This window comes from Hirundo rustica, chromosome 1 (genome assembly GCF_015227805.2).
Source record: "Hirundo rustica isolate bHirRus1 chromosome 1, bHirRus1.pri.v3, whole genome shotgun sequence".
Taxonomy (NCBI): Eukaryota; Metazoa; Chordata; class Aves; order Passeriformes; family Hirundinidae; genus Hirundo; species Hirundo rustica.
In genome coordinates, this window is record NC_053450.1 from 24,175,492 (window position 1) to 24,199,553 (window position 24,062).

Here is a 24,062-nt window from a genome sequence, read left to right on the forward strand (position 1 = left end):
GGTTTTGTTCTATAGCAGATACTAGAGCTGGAGGTGAACAATGTGGTAGCAGCTTTCTAGCAGACAGTCATACACTGTTAAAAAATGAACACATGCAACCTCTATCTCCAAACAGAACGAGAAATTACACTCAAAATGTGTAATTTCTTGTACGTTTGATGGAACCAGTAACTGAATTGTGTAGCTAAACACATGAAATCTGAACTATGTATAGCATGTCAACTAATATAATAAACATCAACTACATAAAATATCCACTAGTTTTATCATGAAGGCACTTTTATTTAAAAGCAAAGCAGCATTGAACAGAAAATACTGGGCCAGATCCTTATTTGTGACTGTTCATTCTGTATGTGTAAAGGAATCAAAAGTCATCTGAACCTGGTGAAAGCCTGAGGAAAATGAAAATAAGACAAAAAAGTACACCTCACCCTGCCTTCTGCCATCCAGGGTGGATAGCAAAGTGAAATCTTAACGGGTTGTTGCTGCAAACAGTTTCTTAATTACTACAGTTTCGGATGTATAAACCCAATAATAATAGTTACAGCTAGAGTACTTCATATATTCAAGAGGTGTATAGGCTAGGGAGGTAATATATTGGCAAGGTAACAAGAAAACAATGCTCATAACTGCATGAAAGCTTAGTGCAGTTTTTGGACACTGTTCACGTAAGTTAAAGCAAATGTGATTACAATATAACATTTATGCAAATATAATACAGGCATCTATTTAAATATTTATTTTCTAGCTACTGAAATTGTCCACTTTCAATGGATTTTTCCATTCCTTGAAACCAGTCATCTGTTGTCTGGCACTCTAGGGTCAGTGCTGATTCCTGCTCCTGCTGGAATTCTAAACATATAGCCCCAGTGAAAGTTTAGATCCAACATAAAAAAGCCTACAGGTAAAGGGTTTTCTTTCCCCCTTAATAAAAAAAACCCCCTCTTAGAACAGCTTTGCTATCTCACTTCCTTAGTAGCATCAAATTTATTCTCCTCATCCTCCTCTTCATCCTCATCTTCATTTTCCTCCTCGTCCTCTTCTTCATCTTTTTGTAGCATTCTGCGGGAAATCTGCTAAAACAAAAATCCAAAAAAAGGATACCAACTGTTAGTTCTCTGCAAACAGAAAATAATTCTCCATTGGCATTTTCAGTCTAAATGTTTGTAGGGTTTTTATTTGGGGAGGGGGTAAGTTGTTTATTTATTAACTCTTCATAACATGTACACCAATGGAAAGATAAATGACACAGAATAAAAATACTGTAATGTTTTTTAAAAGCTAAAAAAATCCATGTAGTCCTTGACAACTATTATAGGATAGGGAAAATGGTATTTTTACCCAGTTAATGCTAAAAATCAACTAGATGCAAATCAGTTTTTTCCTGGGTCAGTTGTTGAAACAGCAGGCTGAAGATGAGTATTAGGGCCTAATCTTATCTTGAAGACACCAAACCTCTTCAGTTAAAAGCTCAAGACTATGCTGCTCTAAGCTTTTTACTTTTTTCATGAATGAATTAGACAAACTTAGTAAAAGAGTCTTGATTCATAGATGAACTTCTTTCCCTGCCCATCAGTGCTTGCCTTTAGAGCGATTCCTCTTTTCGGTTCATCAGACATTAAAAACAAGTGCCAGCTCCCAAGCTTACATATCATTTGACAGATTCTCTGCAGTCTGTACTTTTTTTTAATGAGGGCTCAATCTAATTCCTATTGAAGATAGATTCTTCACAGACTATGCAACATTTACAATTTAAAGAAGGATATATTTATTTTTTTTTTCCTTCCCCATGAGAAAAAGAACATTGAAGACAGTTATCCAAGTCATCTGGAATGCTTTTCAAAAACTATTTCAGGTTCAGTAGTTCTCTAAAGGCATCTGCAGCTCTAATTTTGGTTATATTTTCTGTGTCTTCTTGCATACGGTGATATAATAAAAACTTCTGTACTGAAGACAGAACTTGGCCTTTTTTTTTAAGTAGCCCCCTGTTTTAAAAGTCCTTAAATGCTCCTAGTTAAATTGACCACTGAGATGTTAAAATTCATACAGCCATGTATGTAATTAAGTTTTTTTGTGTGTGCATAAAGCAAACTGTAGTCATTGAACTTTGGAAAGCAGAAAAATCCTTAGTTTTGTTGATGCTCACAAACTACATAATTTAACTTGAAGCAAATACTTGCTTACAAATTCCTGAACACAACAGAAAATGGAGTTAATCATTGGGTGAAGCTGGGCTAACTTGAGTTGAAATGTCTAAAGCAGCAGTCTCTCATTCTGTGAAAGAAGAAAAAGACAATGGCATTGATTTATAATTGGAGTTTAAGGAATGCTGCAGATTGAGCATGTTAAGGTGAAATGAATTTTACTGGGATAGACTAATTTTCTAATTTTTTTTTTCCTAGTTCAGGGCATCTGAAATTTTTCAGCAGAACTTGCATCATATTTCTGAAGAAAAGCTTGCCCCATTTCCCCTCTCCTGAAATAAGAAGTGTTTTGCCTTTATGGCTTTTATCTGTTCATTACTTAATTACCTCTGACCATGCAGCAATAAACTAAATAGTAGATCAAATATTATCATTGGTGGTGCTAACATGACTATCCCTAAGGGGAAGGAAAATGAAAAAATAAAGTATGCAATTTAAATCCAAGTTACTGTGCCAAAGAACTAAAACATAGCAAGATTGAAATTTAATTTTTCATAACTTAATGCAAAAAAGAATGTTATAATTTTTTGACCATAAATAATTTTATGACTATCCTTGCTTAAGCAGTTCAGCTCCATGTTTCACTGCAGATGCTGCTACAGAAGCATGACAATTCTCTCCACATCTTAGTGTTAGAACATTTGGATGCATTTTCAATAATGGTTAAAATGATACTTTGCTGTCCTACAGAGTGTCAGTGCAAAAGTTTATTATATTTAATGCATGCAGATAAAATATGTGTAGTTAAGTTTGATTTAAAATATCTGGAAAAGATCATTCTGTTTTGCTATAGTTATAAAATGTAAGATATACCAACCTGAATCGTTAAACCAAAACATTGAGGATAAATTGCCAAGTGTTGCAAAATGAAAGGACATAGCTCTTTGTGAGAAAATGAAAGCTCAAGGACTACTTTAGATTTGTAACATACAGATAATACAGAAAGTTAATCCACAGAGCCAGAAATAAATTCAAGGATGGTATGTGTTAAGTCCTCTGAAAAGACCTGAATTGTGTTACTGGCACACTTTATTCCATCTGGTATGCAGTGACTTCCCACACTGTCCCCCACCTATGGGTTAGTGTTCGTGTGTCTGTCCTCCCCTGCCCCACAGACTTGGGTTGTGTGATTCTGTGAACTGCTTTCCACATTATTTATACTGCTTTACATTGGAAATTGCAAAGTACTTCATTACAGACAGGAAAGGATTACTGTGTAGCAGGAAACTAGATTTGGCAAAAATTTCAGAGTGAAAGATCTACAGAAAAGATAAATCACCTGAAGATTTTTTGAATACAGCAGGTTTTTTTCTCATGAGATGTTTGGTTCCAAAGATTAGAGCCCTTAGTGTAATTCAGCACCACACTCTTTACAGAATCAGGAAGGGCTGCCTGAATTTTTCTTCACTGCTCTGTGGTGACTGCATAAGTAGAGTGTTCCACCCCTTTTTTCTGCCATATGATCCCCTCTGCAGACACACTGCACAGCCAAGTAAGATGACCTTATTTTGAATTGCATTGCAGTTTCCCTCTAGATCTAGAAAGGTTATGAGAGCACTAACATCCAAAGTTGTAATTAAGACAGCAGTTTAGGAAATGAGAAAGGTTAACTTGCAAGTTAGTCAAAATGGAGTTCCACTCCACCTCTCAGAGAAATCACAGTGCACATACTCTGTGTACTCTTGTTCTGTGTTTTTTATCTCTTAAATTTTCTGAAGCAGCTTGAACATGAAATTTGCTTGAGTGACAGAGAGGACTGGCAAGTAACTCAGTCAAGGTAGTACTTCATGCAGAGTCACTAGGTTGTATCCCTTCAGGTGACACAATTCGTACTTTCAACAATGGAACAGCTCAACTGTAATAACTGATCTTTCTGTGTTAAAAGCAGAGAAGGTGTAAAGTGTGTATGAAGTCAAAAGTTTTCGTTACTATAGTATCAATGCATGCTTCTATTCAAAGAAGAAAGGTAAGATAGATACATTTTAAATGTGACATTTCAGTCTTTAACTGAAACACTGTAAGAATCATTGTAGTTACAGGATTACAGTTGCAATAAATTAAAAATAATTTAGCCATTTTCCAATATCTGCAAGTTTACTGCTGTAAACAAGTGGCAAAGCTATTTGCAAGGTCCAAAAAGAGTGGCACTGTCTTCAACTGTTTCACTGATTTCTATCATCCTTTTCCTCACCTCCGGTGAATTTTCAGAGTATAAAAAGAGAGGTCTGTTGGTCATGGGTTTGCTCTGCTGCTAGAAGGTATCAGTGGTCTGGATTAGGATCTGGGAGGCCACACTTTAGCATCTGAATACTAAAAATATGCAAGTATTTAAAGAATGTCACTACTCTTTCAAATAAGTTACTAGATCTCTTTGCAAGATGCCAGAGTTTGTTGTTGGAAGACCAAGTATTGCTGGAAATGGCATTTGTGAAAAATAAGCAACACAGCTTTAAAAGCTGAGGTTTTTTTCCCTTCAATGATAAAGCTGCATTATCAAGAGCTTAATACGATATTTATGCTATTGTAAGTTTCTTTACATTTCTGACAGTCCTGAACTGGGTAAAGACAGTGGATCCACGTGCATTAGCTAAAAGATTGTCTTAAGTAGAGCTTTAATACAGTGATGTAGTATTTAAATTTTTTCTTACCTGTGCTGTCCTCAGTGAAGATTTTGAGGAGCCAGTTCTTTGCAGAGGGGACTTGGAATTTGCACGAACTATGTCTAAGCGAGACTGGTAGTCTGGTGGATAAAGTGTGCTCCGAAATACCTAATCAAATGGAGAAAAGCTGTGACTTAGATGCTTGCAAGCTTAGAATCACCAAGACTGACTCTTGCAGAAATGCAGCATTGGACAATGAAACCTGACCTAGAGGTGTGCATCAGCTGTAGTTTGGACTGATCACTTTTAGCTGAAACAACGCCCTTGCTTAACCTGAGACACATCAACATACTTATGTGGTCAAGGTAAGCAATCTTCAGAGGTTTGGGGACACTTATACAGGGAAAACTGCAATGGTTTCCCACCAACATATGTAGCTGAGTTTCAGGCTAAGCTAGAATTATGAACCCCTGCAACTCCTTCAGGATCTCCATTTCTTGCAAAGATGAACTCAGCCCCTTCAGAAGCAAATCCCTGCTGTTGGTCACAACTGCAACAGAAAAATGTTGTTTGCAATGTACAGGAGATGTACCACTCAGGAAAAATTTGGGAAACCTCTTAGAATACAGAGGAGAGCATAACATCCATTGTATTTTTAAGTTATTTCAATAACCAATACAGCTATTTGTGCAAGACTTTTAAGTCAAAGGGTTGGTATACTATGGTCAGTATTTTTATGAAAAGTAAATAATTGTCCAATTAACAGGAAATTTAAAATGAGATTAAAAACTTGGTTGTTAAAGACAAAATACTGACTTAAAGGAGATTTCTGAATTGGTGCCATGTAACATTATAATTGTGAAACTAAAACAGTACAAAACTGCCACGGCATACTTTAAATAAAGTAAAGTTACCAAGTAGTCTCAAATATGACTGTCACTGAAGATTCATGGTTTTTTAAGTCTTGTGCTAACTTGGTTCCGAGCTATGTCAGAGACAAAATTATGACTGGAGGCATTTACAAAAAAAGACTGAAAATGATCCAACTTTTTTGACAAACCAAACTTATATACACAACACACATTTCAATGATCCTAAGTTTAAAGGCCCAACATATCAGAAGAACTGCAAGAATGAATAAAAGATTGAAAAGCATATCTTGGGAAAGAGAGACTATAATTCAAATAGAAAAGAAAAGGTGACTTGAAGCTGGTTACTGCCACAAGGCAAAAAACCCCAATGTAGTAAATAACAAATGTCTCATAATTCTAGAACAGCCAAATAAAAATGATTAAGAGATGAAATCAATCAAACAAAATTCAGGTTAAAGTGAGATCTTTAATGCAGTAATAAGTCTTTATCTTATCACAGCAGTGTTAAGATTTTTTTCTATGTGCATCTTTAGAGCAAGACTCACTGCAGAAATGTTCTTTAAAAACTGTATTTAGCTGAGCTTGGAGTGGCAGGTATTTTTCTGAGTCTCTTTTCTGTGTTTTGTGGGAAAGATTAGATTGCCACTGCATTTGCTCTCTGTGTTCTCTGAGATTATAAATCTGCATGCTCTTGCTGAAGAAGTGCAAAAAAAGAGGCTTGGTCTACATGAATTTGTTCTGGGGACCTGAAATACTCCATTTTTTTTGTGTGTGGGACGTGTATAGCCCAAATGTGAAAACTGTCTTTACATAGGAAGTAAACAGAAAAGCAAATCTCAGTCACTCTTACCTCCAAATCTTCATTTTCATCAATATTTTGGATATTCTGGTAGGCAGCAGTATATATCTCTAAAGCTTTCCCATGGAACAACATTTCAATAGTTATAAATTCAGAAAATATGTTCTGAAAGCAAATGAAAAGAAAGGTTTTCTTAATGCAGTAAAATACATTCTCACTTCAAAAAATTACTGTAGTCTGTGTTTGTTATTTACATGATATAAATAACTGCACGGTACTTAGTACTTTTAAGTAGTCATACCTGAATTTTAGAAATTAGACATAAATGCTGGCTGGGCTATAACTTATGCAGTTGTTCTTTAATAATAAATTCTAAATAAATACCTCAAAAGTAAAGAGGAAATGTATTAGGAATAACATGTCTTACTGCAAACTCACTTGATCTCCAATATGTATTCACAAGATGTAGTTAGTCAGAAGTTTTACTATTTTGAAGATAGCCTTTTATACAGGTTGAGGATAAGTTATCTGTAGATTCTGTACATATCAGTAATTTACAGTTCTGTGAAATATTCATGAATACCATGAGATCTCCATTTCAGTGAATACTGAATGTTGCTTATCTTGCCCCTGACTAACTACACTAATTTTATTATGCTAGATGAAATGTGAGCACACATACTTTGATGTCCCTTATCTTCTGTTTCTCAAAATTATCAATGGTTTCCTCTAAGTGCCGAGTTGTTCGAGTAGCATCCAGTGTCGCTCTCTGCAGTTCATTTTCAGCCTGGTAAAGTAACACAAAGGTGAAATTAGTCTTGCGTTTGATACAAAGCTATTTCCTGTAATTGCCATGAAAACGTTTAAGTCTGAGTTTTCATAGCAACACATATCTGTGTTACAGTATTTTAAATCTGTAGCTTAATGAACATATAAAGATTCCTTCTGCACTGTTGTGACTTTGATGTGAAACATGAAAGATGGCCAGCTGCAGCCAGTCAGGAAAGTCCCTCTGCCCTGATTCGTTTTCTGTAATAATCATGTGATAGTTTTACTGACTCAGCCCTGACACCCCATTGACAACACAGTGACTGGGTTTAAGTACTTAACCCAGCACAGGCCAGAATGGTGGGTGAGCAGGAAAGATCACCCCTTGCTTTCTACTGCAGATCAACCTGCTGGGTCCAGAAAGAATCTTTTCCAGTATAGTGTGCTGAACGTCATATTATTAACTTTTTAAAAATTATTTAAATGGACAATTATAGCAGCAGCTGGAACTAACATACTTATCCTGTAAATATCTCAATCTTGCAGGTTAGAGTTATTGTAATTTTTAGATTCAAATGCATTTCAGGCATTTTATATTTTTAGTATTTTTTGTATTATTAAAATAACTTATAAAAAACTTCTTCAACAGGGCACTGGGTAGGGGACACATCAACCAATTCCTAACACATAAATACACAGTTTTTCTTATTTTGTTATTATAAAAAGCATTTTAGATAGTTATTTTAATTAGATATAATTATGAACTTTACAGAAAGTTCACTACCATTTAATGAAAGATATTGAAACTATTCTGATTAAGTCAAGTCTGAGAACTCTGCGCTATTACAAATTAACAATGTACAATTTTAAGAGCTTGCACTTGAAAGCTACAAGATTTGGGTCTAAACTTGTTATTTTCCATACATTATTGGTCAAATATCATACACTAATTATACTTACAGGCTCAGTCAGTTAGTATTATCACAAATCTATTTTGTCGTGAGATTTGAAAGTAGTATATGGATCAAATACTGTATCCTATGATCAAGTTGTAGGGTTCTTCCCATTTCTACAAAACTGCAACTTAAGAGAGGATTGTTTTTAATGGAAAGACACCACAGGTCCAGTTCCTGTAATCTAGCTTTTAGTGTTACATATATAGAAACCCAAAGCATAAGGCATGTTCTGTTCACTTCTTTGATTGTAATCTGCTAATCTTATTACACAGAATTATCAATTTGAAACAATCTCCTTTCAAAAACAGCCTAAAATGATAGACACAACTCTGCCATTACAGGGCAAACAGAATTGATAATGATCTTTAGTAGTACATAAGGTCACATGTTCATCTCTCTCTCTTGATTTTGCCCAAGTGACAGGAGGGAGGAAAAGACATTTTGTGTATTTTCAATTACTTCAATCAGTCACTGTGTAAGTGATGGCAGCTATTATGCATATGCAGCCCTTACACATACAAATACAGTATGTTATTTCCATGATAATCAAATACATCTCCTCAGTATATCTTAGATTGGACATAATTTGTGCACAGATGCTTTGGGAGAGGAATTCTGATTGTTTTAGAGTGAAGTGTCTGAAGTGGCAGAGCCTGCATGGTCTGGATAACAGCAGTTTGATATTTTCTCTTCTGAACATTCACCTGTGACTGGAAATATTAGTAAAGGAAAAAATGGCAATGTAACAATCAATATTCGTGTATGTGGTCATTTTCACTTCCACTTTTAATACACTGTGAACTATTTACCTTAATTATTTCAAAACATCTATGTATTTAGTGCTATTATCATGTTGTATGAAGCTTCTGGGTGTAAGATGTGGAGTTTGTTAGAGCTTTGCTAGAATTCAAGTATCCGGGCTAAAACATTTCATGACAGCTGTTAGTTTTGGATTGAGGGTTTGGTTATTTATTTTTAGAAGAATAAAATAAAAGCAGGCAACCTACAGTTTAGCAGACTTCTTAAGAAATCTGTTTTGATTTACAGAAGTATATTTCTGTATTTTTAGAAATCTGATAATGTTTTCTTTTCAAAGCCCTGCTAACACCCCATTTGTAAGATGGGAGTGAGTACAGATCCTTTTTATCTGTGGCCAAAGTTGTTATCTGTGGCCAAAGTTGTTCACTGCTGCGACATCACAGTTGCTCAAAAATAGGAGAACCCCTGCAGTAGCCCAGCTGCTGTGCTCTAACGTGGAAAAGCCTCTCTCAGACCTGAAAGCTGACCTGCACACAGCTTCAAAAGCAAAAGAGCACATTCCTGCTCCTAATACTTTCTTATGTGTTTTGTGTCGATCACTTTAAAATGCAAATAGGCAGCATTTGGTGCCTTTGCCATGTGCAGAATCAGATTGTACTGAGATTTTATAACTCTTCAGGCAAAGCCTTAAGTACCAAAAACAGGTGTTACAAGAAACGAAGTCACAGAGGAGTATTTTGGAGAAGCTTAGTAAAGAAAGAAGAAATTAACTAGGTCCAGTGACATATCCATGAAATGAAATAGGAATTAGCTCAGGGGAGAAAAATGGGACTGATCTCCCTTTGGGGAAAATGGCTTGTTATTATAATTTACTCCCTTAATTCCAACAAAAGAGAATTTTGCAACACAGCTCAGGTGCTAACCCTGTGGCTGACATATGTCTGTCTTTATCACATGAAGAATTCTAATTAGTCATGACTTAACTGAATTGATTAGTATTAAATGGAAATTCTCTGGCAAAGACAAAAATAAAATATAGCTCTCCTGTGTTCTGTTTGATCAACACAGTCATTTTCCCTCTTTCTACAATCTCGTGCCCCAGTCACTAGAATGATCCTGAAGGTTCTGAAATAAGAGTTGATAAAAATCCAACAACAAATTGGACTGCTTAAGGACTCCCAAGTCCAACACTAAAATCCAATAAAAAGTAAGCAGCACATCATGAACCTAGATCCTGTATCATAATATGTAAGCATAAAGGGACTGAGGTAGGATTGTCTTGATCCCATTTCTTTTGGCATGCCCTAGATTCTGATTGCTTCAAAATTTGAAACTTCAATGAGATTTTAATGGAAATTCTAATTGAGTTTGATGGAAGCTTAATTTTTCCTGCTGTGATACAGAATAATACACTGGGGGGAGTGACTGGTCTTTGTAAAGGAAGAGTAGTCTAGTTGAGTATTCTACTAAGACAACTTATCCCTTCATGCAGCTGGAGGAAACTCATATCCCATCTAGGTACCAGGAAGCACATTTATCAAAATAGCAGGAAAAAAACCCAAACAATAAAACAATAAATCCACAGAAAAAAAAAAAAAAAAAAGTCTGATTACACTTACTTTCAAAACTTCCAAATTCCTAGATATAATCTATGCCCACCTCTCTTGCATAAACATATCAAATAATTCATCGTTTCTTTTCAATTCAAAAGTGAGTAACTACTGCTCTGTTGCAGCTGTAGCTCTACATGAAGTTTAAGAAAAGATTCAGCATTGGAAACAGTCCCTCTAAGGAGTATATTGTTATGACTACTTCCTAAACATAACAGTTTAATTCCCAAGAAATTTTAAAGATATTTCTCATAGTGACTAGAAATGCAGGATACAATAATGTGTAGATCTGATGGATTCCGCTGACGTGTCCTTTCCAGTTGAGAAAATTGCTTGGCTTCTCGGTTCTTTGCTGTTAAAGTTGCTTTAAGATCATCCTGGAAATAAAAGGTTTTAGACATGTTTGAAATACATCTAGGATAATACAAAATACACTCTCCTTCATACATGCACTGCCTAGAAAACATGGACAAAACTTCTGCTTTGAATAAAACCAGACTTTAGTGATCTGTTAATTGATCCTCTGAAAGAGAAGCTAGTGGGGGCTGAGAGAGTTTAGCACCGTGCGCAACTCCCTATAGCACACACTATAGTTGAAAATGTGGGGAAGGAAAGAGAAAGATATTCACAGCTTTACAAGAAAAGTGTAGCAGATGGTCACAGGCTGAAATCCCCAAAACATGAAGGCTGCAGACTCTTCCCTGACTCTTCCCTCTTCCCTGACTTGGCAATAGAATAAATGTGGTACTTGGAAATAAAAAGCAGCATCAAATAAATAAAAAGCAGCATCAAATAAAGTGGCATCATTAAAAAAACCTCAAACCAGGCAGCAGTCAGTACCAAGGAGAAGTTATGAAGAAAATATTACTGCTGTCACCTGTCCACTGCCAACTGCTGTCACTGCTGGCAGTGGAGCTGCTGAAGGGGCCGGAGCAGAAGTCTGATGAGGAGTGGCTGAGGATGTTGGGAGTGTTTAGCCTGGAGGAGGTTCAGGGGGAACCTTATCACTCTCTACAGCTCCCTGAAAGGAGGCTGTAGTCAGGTGGGGGTCAGTCTCTTCTCCCACGCAACCAGTGACAGGATGAGGACATATAAGCTGTACCAGGAGAGGTTCACATGAAGTATTAGGAAATTTTTTTGCACTGGAGGGGTGGTCAGGCATTGGAACAGGCTGCCCAGAGAACTGATGGAATCACTATTCTGGAAGTGTTCAAAAAAGGTGTTGCTATGGCACTTGGGGACATAGTTTACTGGTGAACATGGTGGTGCTGGGCCAATGGTTGGACTCAATGATCACAGAGGTCTTTTTCAACCTAACAATTCTGTACTACAAGGTACCGTAGGAATTCTGTGGCTGAAAGGGTTAAACTGCATATTTATATACATGCATTTAGTAACAACCATTTGAAACAAAATACATCCATGTAATGATGTAGCTGGAGAAGATAAAACTTAACTGATCTAGAAAAGGCAGAAACTGTTGATAACTGTTCTGCTCCATTTCCAAAGAAGTACTATGTACTTCTAGGAAGACCTGTGACAATTTAAGAATGTTCATCTACCAGTTTTCTCTAATTTTTGCTCAGGCTATAAACTGAGTTTTGCAAACTGTTTGACATTCGTGAACGTAAGATTATCAGTCAAGTATTTATCACTCCATTGATGCTAGTATGGAAAAGATCATTAATTTTGGCAGTTCCAGTTTAAAGGAGCAGTAGTTTAGAGCAAGCAGAAATACAGCCTAAGGTCTAACAAAATCTGAGGCAGGATTGGGCATGCATTTCAAATGACCTTTTACTCTAAAAATATCACTTCATTTTTATTTACTACTTCATAATGGAGTTAGAGCTATTAGAAACTATCATGTTGGGAAGTTGTCTGTACTCCTTCCTTGGATTTCACAAATTTAATGCTTTTATGTCTCCATCACTCAGAAGGCAACTAAGAATGTGTCTTTCAGCAAGTTTTGTGATCCTGTGACCAGATTACTACTCAGTGACAAGCACAGGATTGCCAAGTTTCACAGTGCTGTGTGTTCCTTCAATAACAAGGCTGCACATGACGCCCGGGTCAAAACATGCAGTTTCTTCCTTGTTCCTATCCTTACTGTCTGTTATGTCCTTGTATCTAACTGTCATTTTTCTTCATCTCTAGGGACACAGAGCTGGCTTCTGATAATAAAAACTACTTCATCTTCAGCCCATCAAAACTGACTTTACTGCTGTTCTTTCACAAGGGAATTTACCTCTAAGGTCAAAGACTACTGAAAAGGCCTTTTGCTTTTATGAATACCATTTGGTCACAAGAAAAGCAATAACAGAATTTTTTAAAATTGTTTTTTTCCAGTTTTAAGTTTTAAAGGTAGAAAAAGAGAAAAGAACCTATTTATTTTTGAAACAACTAAGTTTTCTATCTAGTGGTCACAGCTGAGTGCTATTTAATGACTGAGCTCTGTTAAAAGCACTGACTTTCTAGGCCCATTTAAAACAGTCAATCCAATTTGACCCTGTGGCTTGAAAGGATTCTGACTTTCATGCAAAGTGTACTCAAGGATGCAAAGTTCTAGAGTTACCATTATTAAATTCAGCATTTTCTTTCTAGCAGGTAGTGACTTCGGAAATACCTACAGGGACTGAGCTGTTCCCTCCTCTACCTCTGTTTTCTGTAGCAACAGCCACCGTGAAACATACTGCTCTTCTAGCTGAAGTGTGACAAAGAATTAGTGCTACTAGGGGCATAGTGGTGAACCTGTGTGTAAGTTTTGGATGTACAAAAGTAGGACCCAGTTACATACATATTTTGTCCAAGAAAAGGATGCAGGAAAAAAACCCAATAAAAATATTAAAAAGCTGGAGAAAATGCAATTTATGGTGGAAGAATCATGGTGTACAGTACCTAACAGAAAAAAACCTGAAAAAAATTGTTTTACTAGCATCTAAATACTTTCATTCAGAAAAAAACCCGAAGCATTACAGAGCCCGTTCATCTCAGTGGAGCATATAACAAGAATTGAAGATCAGATGAAGTCTTTCATTTAAAACAAAACACCACAAACATCAACTAACCACTAACTACCACCAAGTCCTACATTCACCTCCAGTGTATTTAGACAAAGCTTTGACGTATCTTGGAAAATATGCTTTAGTTACACTCAAGGAAAAGTGGAATGGAATAGGTAATAAGATAAAAGGTACAAAGAATATAAAATTATTATAGTTCCTCTAGGTTTTAACTATGAATTCAAGTCACACGTAAGAACTCTGGTCACCCATCTATTTTCAAATCATACTGAAGTACAGCTAGAGTTCATCCACCAGACAATGAGCTGGCAGAGTCTCATCACTGTACTGTTACCTGCTTTAGTCACTGAAGTTATTAAAGCAAATCAACCCTTTTTTCTGCATGTGGATCACCTTGGTTTTATGATGTCCTGTTTTACATGAAGAAAAGGAACCAGGAACAATGTTGCCAAAAAGCAGAAAAGTGAGGATTGATATATGGAACAATGAAACAGAAAGAAATCCTAATATCCTACATTTAAGCTGTGTTACAGGACAAGAATAATGTTTTAGCTTCCACTGAAGCTATTCAGCAGGGCAAACCAGAACAAGTGAATGAAACCATTTTACTTCATTAGCAGGTATAGGATAACACTGATTGACCTGGGCCTCTTTAAAGCATTTAGTTGCACAGGACACTGATGTCTTACGACACAGAAAAAGCAAGAGCTGTTTTTAGCACAGAAACACTGCTGTGTACTTTCTGGAACAGATCCAGTAAGTAAGCAGCATGAGAACATCCCCTTTATAGAAAGTAGCTATAATGACATATTCTGCCTGGTTTTACGTAGTCTGCTAATGTCGTTACAGCTAAAGCAGTCCTAGAACTAGCAGCTTGTGCTAGATTTACATGAGTGACAAAAATTCCTTTCACTAAATATGTTCCTGTGATTATAGATCACAACTGAAGACCAGGTAGTTGAAATTTTAACCAAGGTTTAAGGTCAACGTGCAATGGGCAAAAAAATGACCATTTAATGGCCTACATCTTTAGTGAACTCTATCTTAGTTCAAAGGTAAACTGGTAAAGTAGTTGATCCCATCTACAGTTTAAAAATGCTCCTGTACTCGTCACTGTAGCTAAAATAAACATTATGCAACACTTTCTGACATTCTGAAAGGCAAAGACCACAGGAAGTTCAATTCACTGTTGCAAGCAATGACGGTTTCAGTTGCTTCTGTCCTCAGCATTACTGGCTATCTACCAGTGGCAGTGCACCTCAAGGCAAGTATCTTCAATGCTTTGGAAGCCACAAGCACTGCTGTAATGTTTTGTGTCTCTTCAGCAACCCTACTGCCACAAACACATGAAACTTGTCTTCCACCCTCAACATTTATCCCCTACAAAGTACTTAGTCCTAGATCTCACAAACTGAGTTTCAGAGTGACCATTAAGATACCAGGTTTTAGGCTCTATATCTACAGCTCTGCTAAGGACTACCATGGGATGCATTTCCTTCACAATCGTTTCTCTAACCACCAAGGGAGGTAACTGTGCAGTGAGTTCCAAACTACTACTTGGTTTTTCACCATATGGGAAAAAAACCACAACAAAAACGTGGGAAAACTGCCTTCTTGAGGTGGAGTGCCACAATCTACTCAAATTAATCATGATGAACACACCACAAGATTTTTGTTTTGGTATTTTTGTAAAATATCATTGGATAAAAATAATATTTTAAGTTTTTGATTTATATAGATTATGGTACAGACATATACATCAATTACAGACTTGAATTTGCAGGATTAAGGTATTCTCTGCATAAGATACACGTATTTTGAACATCTACTTTTAGTATCTGCTTATTAAAAAATACTTGCTCGAGCTTATCCTTCCTGGAGGAAAGAAACTTACAGATATTCTAAGGGAATATTTCACCCCCATAAACATTGTTTTGAAAATATAGTGAATGAAGAGGTATCAGTTTTTGTTTATCTTCAGGTCATCATGATGACTTGACAGAGAGGGATTTTGGCAACTACCTACTCATGAAGTTCAAATGTGTTTTCTAAGTTCTGAATTTTAATGTAGAACAAAATTCTGAGTTAGAAAAGCTGGTACAGGCAGCAAATTGATGACTAACAGCCATCACCACCATCATCCTCAAAATCAAACAATAATAAATGACATTATTTATAAATAAAAAGTCCTGAATTTACACTATCTAGGAAGTTTGGAAGAGAAGAAATAAATGCCTTTTCTGAGCATTTTCTCGTGCTCAAAGAGCCTGAATATCCTTGTCTTCACATCAAAGCTCTTTCCTCCAACATATATATAGCTTCAGTTCAGATGTCTAACTACATAATTAAGTTAAACTGATTACTGAACTATGAAAAATCAGAACCATTTTCTCAATAAACAAAAAGTTTTCAACTGAGTGGCCAGGACACTGAAATATACCTTGTAAGAAAACATATATTTAACCTACCCTTTTAAGTTTCACTATGGTCCCGTAATATTTCAGAGGTTCAACAACCTTGGCTTCCAGCCTGTCAACCTATAGAAAGAAATCAAAAGGTTGCTAAAATCATCCATATGCATGATGTGCAGAAATGGGAAACAATTTAATAGTGACTCTTCTTATTACAAATTAAATCCATATATGCTGGAAATATATTAGGATAAGAGTTTTTAAAAAATTTTGTAAAAACTATAGGCAAGTACATTAACCAAGAAAGAATTTGTTTTCTGAAGAGCTCAAGTGGAATTCTCAAGTGGAATTCTAGTGGAATTCCTTTTCTTTCCTAATTAGATCAGGATAAATGAAACATGGAAAACTCTGAATACATCAAACTGAGTACTAAATACATCCAACATTGCATCTTGAAGTTCTGTAGCTTTGTATCTAAAGATCAGTGTATTTGCTCTACACATAGTGATAAGTTATGGACTATGGAATCTTTGCTATCAAATATACTGTACAAAATGGAACACTTCTTAAAGATAATGGAAACAGCATTGCTGTTACTGAGTGCACTAAAAATACCCATAACAGGGTATGTAAAATGCATAAATGCTCTCACAGATGAATGTTCTGAATTTTTGTTTCAGTTCTCCTAATCAGAAAAACAGCTACATATGGTCAGACAGGCAATAGGATAAGATCCGCTTGTCGAATCTGACAAAAGTGTCTGAGTGGCCCCAGCATAATCTGCCAATGACTTACGGACCATGAGTGAGTCCTGCGGCCCATCATCGTTACATCCAGATTAGGACAACGTGCATACCTCTACTGGGAAGGGACAGTTCCCTCTATACTGGTAATCACCAGTCAGCCAAAATCTATGCCAGCTGAGCAAACATTTCTCCTTGATACCATCTACCAGTGCACTGTCAAATAATTTCACTTGAACTGCCAACAGAAGAGAAAGGAATAAGGCTCTAAACAACATGTTACAGACGTACCAAATAACCTGCCCATCTTACTTACTTACCCTAACACATGCTGTGGTCCCTCACCCTCAGTATTTATGTATCTAGCACTGCAGCTGAAGACCAGAAATTGATAATCCCTGTAAGCTAATTTTCTCTTGCATACTTTGTCAGCAAACAGGAAAACTGTTAAGTGACTTGATGCCCAGAAGAAACAATGCTGAGATAATATATTTTGTTTTCAGGAGCAAAGGAGAAGCTGCTTCTGCCTTTTTTCTTTCACAGGGCAGTGTTGGTTTACAGACAGGTGTGGCAGGAGGATGTAGGCCAAATGTCAGTTTTTAAAAACACATTTAAAATCAACAAAAGCAAAACTCAAGTTGTTATATATGTACCTCAAAATTGCAGGTTCATAGTTTAATGATGAAAACAGAAAGATCATGCAGTCTGAATTTTCGTTCACCTCTGGCCACAATATAATTTCATTGGCAGAGGATAATTTGCTATTGCATCAATTGAAGCATAAGGACCTACACGTGGCTCAGCTGGAGACAGATGTATATGAGCTTATGGAAAAATAAAAATCGCATGCACCCTAAGGTTTCTTATTACTTCTTAAAAATCCCTCCCTAAATAGATTGTTAAAAGATCCACACATATTCCTTGTATTTCAAACACTCTGCATCATATTTTAACTACTTTTAAAAGCTTTTCTTTTTCCACTTTGTTATTATGAAGAGATGACTTGCAAAGCTCTCCAAAATAAAAAAGTCCTATCTGAAGACATAAAGAATGTCAACTACTTCGGTCACTTTTTTGAATTATAGTGGGTCTTAGCTGTTCAAAACTATAAATGGGAATTTTCTATGTCCTACTAAAAGAATAGATACATACTCCAAAAACTAGTTTGAGTACATGCAAATGATTTTTTTTTAATCCCAGTATTTGGAATTCTGCATTGCAAGTTTGACTGGCACCACACATGGTAAACACACTTATATAAACATTTAAGTGGCTTAAACACCTTTCTTTATTCTCTCATTCATCTAACAGAAACATGGCAAAATAGTCACGTATGGTCCAAATCAAGTTTGTACTTTTAATGTTGAACTACAAACTTATGAAATCTACAGTGGTCCCTGACAGTACCTCTTGAATACTATTTCTGATAATGCTTAGCCAAAGGAAAATGACTGATTTTGCCTCAGCTGCTGCTAGACAACTCAAGTCACACAACTAAAAAAGAACACTTTATTAACCATAAATCATAATCTAAAGTCTAAGACTAATAAAAAACCTTGCAATTTCTCAAAATCTTTATGTGTTCATAAGGATAGTTTTGCTGACATCAACAGGACTAATTTTAGGCAGTTTTCCCTGAAGTGATTAGGAGGGTAAATCATGAATGCTTTGGCAGCCTACCCTGCTCAGACATTAATATATTTAGAAGTGTTTTCTCCTGTTTCTCTTCCCATTTCAGAGTATATGATTTCCCTTTAAATCACAGATAAGTAACTGAAAAGTTCAGATGGCAAACACAACATGTACAGCTTTAATTTTGTACCTCTGCCTGGCGATAATCCTGAAGTCTGGAAAATTCATCTGCAAAGTTTTTCAGTCCAACTTTTAAGTTTGGTGTCTCTGTAGCTGCATATGCATATATTTCATTTACTAGAAGATCTGCTTTGTCTCGTAGTCTGGCAGTTTTACGTACATATCCAGCAAATATTTGGCACAATTCACCAAAATGTTTTTCCACATTTGAAACAGCATCTTGTATTTGTCTCGTCTGATTGTCCCTGGATATCAAAGAAAAATAAGTGAAAAATAAGAAGGGCAGAAATGTTTACAACACATACAGAAGAAAAACTACATAATTATATTATTAATAATTTGGATATCGCATTTCAGTGCAAAGTAGAAATTTATTCTGAAAAGGAGAATGTTGTAACTGATGTAATAGGTGTTTATTTACGAATGAATAACAAACAAAAAAGCAGGTTTACACTCAAAGATCCAATAGATGAAAACCAAAATCACAAAAATCTGCTTGGAAGTTTTCCTCCTGCATTTAAGCAAAAGTTCACCATTACTAGTGGTATTAGTTACTAGCACAGTGGTAACACCTGCCGTTTCAAACAAGACTTCTGCAAGACCACCCCTTCCTGCAACAGCCTGCAATCTAAACAGGCAAGGCAACGGCTGGGGCAATTAGGCAGTAGAGGACAAACTGGTAAAGGTATTAATTGTTCTTTAAATTGCAAACAATTGCTAAACTGCACTACAGAGGATAAATATCACTGAGAATTAAAGAAGAAAAGTGAACAGACACAAGAGGGGAAAATTCTAATACCACTGAAAGGACCTTCATCACACCGATAAATTACTTTCTTTTAAGCTACATAAATCTAATTAATTTATTTGATCCAATGCCTGTATGTTTCATTATTAATGATCTAGATAAGTCGTTCCAGTAACTCACATATTTCACTTTGTATTTTGTTTTCATATTCCTGTATTATTTGATGGTGATGTGAACTCATGTCAGTTGTTGATCTGAGTGAATCATCTGTAAGACAATTCAGCTAACAGCACCTGCCAGATACAGGGTCCCAAGAAGTCTCTATGGTCTAACACAAGGTTATTGATGTGAAGTGCTAGAATTCTCTGCAAGAGAATTCACTCCTACCACTGTCTTGGCAAGAGACAGAAACAAAAACTTCCTTCATATCCTTAAGCTACTCCAATACTGCTGATCCATATTTAAATACTGACTTTGTATCAGGATCCATGACATTCTGAAAAATTCGAAGAAATGTGGTACTTTGACACTAAACAACACTGCAATCAATTCAAATGAAGAGCACCTTTACTTCAGGAAAAGTATTTAATGAAAAATAGTTCTGCCTTAGGCGAAAACCCAGTTGGGTTGCTTCACAGCAAGCTGTCTGGAAGACTGTTCAAAAGAGATTCCGTTAAGGTTAAAAAAAAAAACTCTAAGGAAGTTTTTCAGTCCTCCAGGACATGCTGGAGCACAGAACCACTTGAATGGGGACGGTTTCTTCACTCGTGAAGGTGAGTACGCAAGTAAGAATTTCATTAAGCACTAAAAAACCTGCTTTTCAAAATTATACTACCTGATAAGATCTTCAGTAAAAGATATGTATTTCCTATTTTCTTGAAAGATCTTCATGTCAGAAAGTGTATCCCTCCGTGAGGAAGACGTAATCACCCACTTTACAATTCAAATCTTACAGTACACCCATGCAACTAGTATATCATTTTGGGACGCGAAACACTACGTTTTTTTTCTACGGGGGTGTAAAAGTTGTTATTCCCCCCCTCATTATCGCGACCGCTTAGAACACAGAATTATTCGCGAGAGGTCCACATAAATATCGGCAGCACAGCTTCGCTCCATCTCTGCACAGCACACTAGGCCTGGAAAAGTTTTGCGGCCTTTAGCGGAGGAAGGCAGAGGCGGCCCCCATCTCCTCGGGAGGCGGACGCGCTAAGAAGGAGCGGGCCCGCATCGCTCCCCGACCCCCGCGCCACGCCCGGGCACGCTGCTCGAAGCGAGGCCTCCTTCCCCGGCTACAGCCGGGGCTCCCCCGGCCCCCCGCGCCCCGGTACCTGGCGTCCAGCCCGCGGCCCAGCAGCATCATGGTGGCGATTGCGGCGGCGGGCGGGAAGCAGGGAAGCAGGGAAGGAGGGCGGCGCTCCGCGTGCGCTCGGTTTCCATGGACACCGGCCCGGCGCCGCCCCTCGGCCTGCGGGACGGGCTGCGGCAGCTCCGCGGCCGGGCGGCGCCGCTGCGGGAGCGCGCCGGCCCAGAAAACCGGGATCGGTGCGCTCGGCGAGGAGCGCTGAGATCATCGAGTCCGAATTCTCACCGAACGCCACCGTGCCAGCTGGAGCATGGCACTGAGTGCCGCGTCCAGTCTTTCATTAAACACCTCCAGGGACGGTGACTCCACCACCTCCATGGGCAGCCCCCTCCAGTGTCTAATCATACCTTCCGCGAAGAAATTCCTCCTTATGTCCAACCTAAACCTCCTCTGGGACAGCTTGAGACTATGCCTTCTTGTCCTGTCACTTGTTACCTGATAAAAGAGGCTGTTCCTTGCCTGGCTACATCCTCCTTTTGGGGAGCTGTCCAGAGTGATAAGGTTCCTCTGAGCCTCCTTTTCTCCAGGATAAACACCCCCAGCTCCCTCAGCCATTCCTCATAGGACTTGTTCTCCAGACCCTTCACCAGCTCTGCTGCCCTTCTCTGGACACGCTCCAGCACCTCAGTGTCCTTCTTGTGCTGAGGGGCCCAGAGCTGGACACAGCACTCGAGGTGTGGCCTCAGCAGTGCCCAGTCCAGAGGGACAATCCCTGCCCTGCTCCTGCTGGCCACACTGTTGCTGATCCAGGCCAGGATGCCGTTGGCCTTCTTGGCCACCTGGGCACAGCTGGCTCATGTTCAGCCACTGTCAACCAGCACCCCGGGTCCATTCCCACAGAGCAGCTTTTCAGCCACTCTTCCTCCACCCTGTAGCACTGCAGGGGTTGTTGTGACCCAAGTGCAGGACCTGGCATTTTGGCTTGTTGAACCTCACACAGTTAGTTTTGGCCCATCGATCCAGCCTGTCCAGGTCCCTCCAGAGATCCTTTCAACCCTCCTTCCCAACTTGCTGTCATCTGCAGATTTATTAAGGGTACATTTGATTCCTTCATCCCTCATGATGATGATCTCATCAATAAAGATACTGACTAGGACTGGGACCAATACTGATCCCTGGGGGACATGAGCAGGGGCAAGTGCAAAGTCTGTTCAAGGACAAGTGCAGTGTCAAGGCCTGGGCTGGTACAGGAGCAGAAAACCAGAAAACTAGAGCCTCTCCCACTACCAAAAAAAAAAAAAAAGCCTTTTTGTCTTCACCTAAGGGAGAGCTGTTGAGGTTGGACAGCCATGAGAAAAATCCCATGGAGCACCAGGAAAGATCTTAAAGAAAAGTAGAGCAAAACAAAGCCAAACGAAGCTGAAAACCTAGAAAAACCCCATACCCCCTCTCTGTAGTGGCAAATAAACTTGTGCAATCCTGTAGTAGCCCAGACTGTAGCAAGATCCAAGTTTATCACTCTTGGGTCTTGTTCATTACACACCACTACGACTGAGGCATACTTTCTGAGACATACCCTTCCATTTTATTCCTTCCTTCACCTGACTCCATTTACATTTAAGTGCTTTATCCTTTATGTAGACAATTGACACACCAGAGCAAGGCTTATCCTGTTAATTTATTTTTTCCCCACTATTTTTGTGCTCAGATAGCATCCTGCTCTCAAGTGCTTAATTACAAGTCATTGCCTGTGACATGTTCTTTGGACAATCTCCTGGTCTCTTGAGTTAGTCTTGTCTCTTCGCAAGGACCTGTACTCCAGAAGGACCTCTCACTCACAAATTTTAAGAGTTCTGAAAGTTGAAAACATCTATTCTGCTACTTAGGGCATGTTTGGATTTCATCACCCAGTAATGGCCACACAAAGAAAGTTCCAGAATACCCAGAAATTCTTAATAAACAGCAGAATGGTGCTATATGAGGTGTTATACAAACTGTAAAAAGAAATACAGTTCTACTTGCTTCAAATTATGGGTCAGTGAGAAACAGAGACTGCCGCTTAATGAGAAGATAAAAGACTGAAAATAAGGAAAAGTTACTTGTGATTAAAGTTCAAGAAGTACTTGTCATTGGAGTAAGACGTGAAAGAGGAATGACAGCTCATCTTCAGTTATTGCAAACTAATTCTGCTTCAGTCCTGAAGTATGGTACTTGGCATAGACATTAAAAAATTATTTTGTGTATGCTGATTTCACACATGGTTTGACTTAATAGTTCTTAATATGATGCTGTAGATAGTCCTAGAATATATGGCCCACCAGCTCCAGCTGCACATAGAAAGTTGAAAATAATGTCATGAGGGCCTGTTGAAATTTTGAGTCATCAGAGTGTACAAGAGCACAAGCTGCATAAATCATGGAGTGGAAAAATATTTTTGTACTATGATTTGGAAATAATTATGGAGAATTATGTTGAAAGTAATGCCAAATTTCCTGCTCATTACCTCTAAGTAAGTTTCCAGAATAACATACTAAAGATGATGACATCTTGTAAATGACAAATTCTGCAGATAAGAAAGCTCTGTTGATATCCAATATCCAGTTGACAGTGTTTTCCAATATTCCTCCAGAGGATAAGCAACAGACTCCTGACTTAAATCAGCTTGAGTAAATTCTCTGTACTGGTTTATTGAACAACAGTAAGTAACTCCAGCAGTGTTCAGCAGCAGTGAAGAATTACTTGTCATTACTGTGTAGAAAAAAACAGGGTATGCATAAGTCTGTGGAAACTTCAGGAACACTAACTGGGATAGAATTTCTTTCATCATATTTAGGGAATGCCTTAGCCATTAGTAAGGTAAAGTCATATTTCTGGGTTGGAATTTCATCAGTGAGTGTGTTCTAGATATATTTTAAATATCAACAGACTGTTCAGTCAACTTTTGTTTCTGTTAACTGATGTTTAATTTGTATGGTATAGTAATCACAGAGTGATCCATACAGGTCCAGAGGTTTATCTGTGCACTGTGGTTGATTAAGTCTATGAAATTGATGAGCTGCCTATATATTCATGTTACTGTTTCTTTTCTCATAGTGTGTTTATAACTTTAAAATTTTTTTTTGTAATCTTTAAGCTTTTTATATAACATTCCATTTTCCTGTTCACCTATGCTATCAAGTCTTATTATATGTATTGAAAGGCAATCACTGTAGACCTTGAATGTCAAACAACATAATTTTAACAGAGAAATTTAGCTCCTAGCAGAGTTGGCATTATTTAGATTTAATAATTTCAAGTGTTTTCTCCTTCTGCAACCATTTCCCTCTTTGTGCTATTTCACTTCTTCGGGTCTGCAGCTCCCTTACTTAATGCAGGAGCTAGACCACCTCTTATTCCTAGCTCTGTGTTTTCTCAGGAACAAGAGGCAGCTTTTGGGAAACATCCTTCTCTGATG

At 37.7% G+C, this 24,062-nt stretch overlaps 1 protein-coding gene across 2 annotated transcripts; it reads right to left on the bottom strand.

Annotated features, from left to right (window-relative positions):
- Positions 1-251: 251 nt before the first annotated feature.
- CIBAR1 (CBY1 interacting BAR domain containing 1) lies at positions 252-20,755 on the bottom strand. 2 transcript variants are annotated; one of them, XM_058419359.1, is made up of 8 exons: positions 20,634-20,755; positions 18,565-18,799; positions 16,057-16,125; positions 10,844-10,945; positions 7,158-7,262; positions 6,527-6,640; positions 4,853-4,972; positions 252-1,073 (listed from the first exon to the last, which is right to left on the bottom strand). In XM_058419359.1, exons 1-8 carry the CDS (start codon positions 20,663-20,665, stop codon positions 960-962), a joined length of 891 nt encoding a protein of 296 aa, XP_058275342.1. In that variant the 5' UTR covers positions 20,666-20,755; the 3' UTR covers positions 252-959. The 2 variants fall into 2 exon arrangements, with proteins under 2 accessions (XP_058275342.1, XP_039938743.1); XM_040082809.1 differs by having other exon boundaries at positions 252-1,076.
- Positions 20,756-24,062: the final 3,307 nt, after the last annotated feature.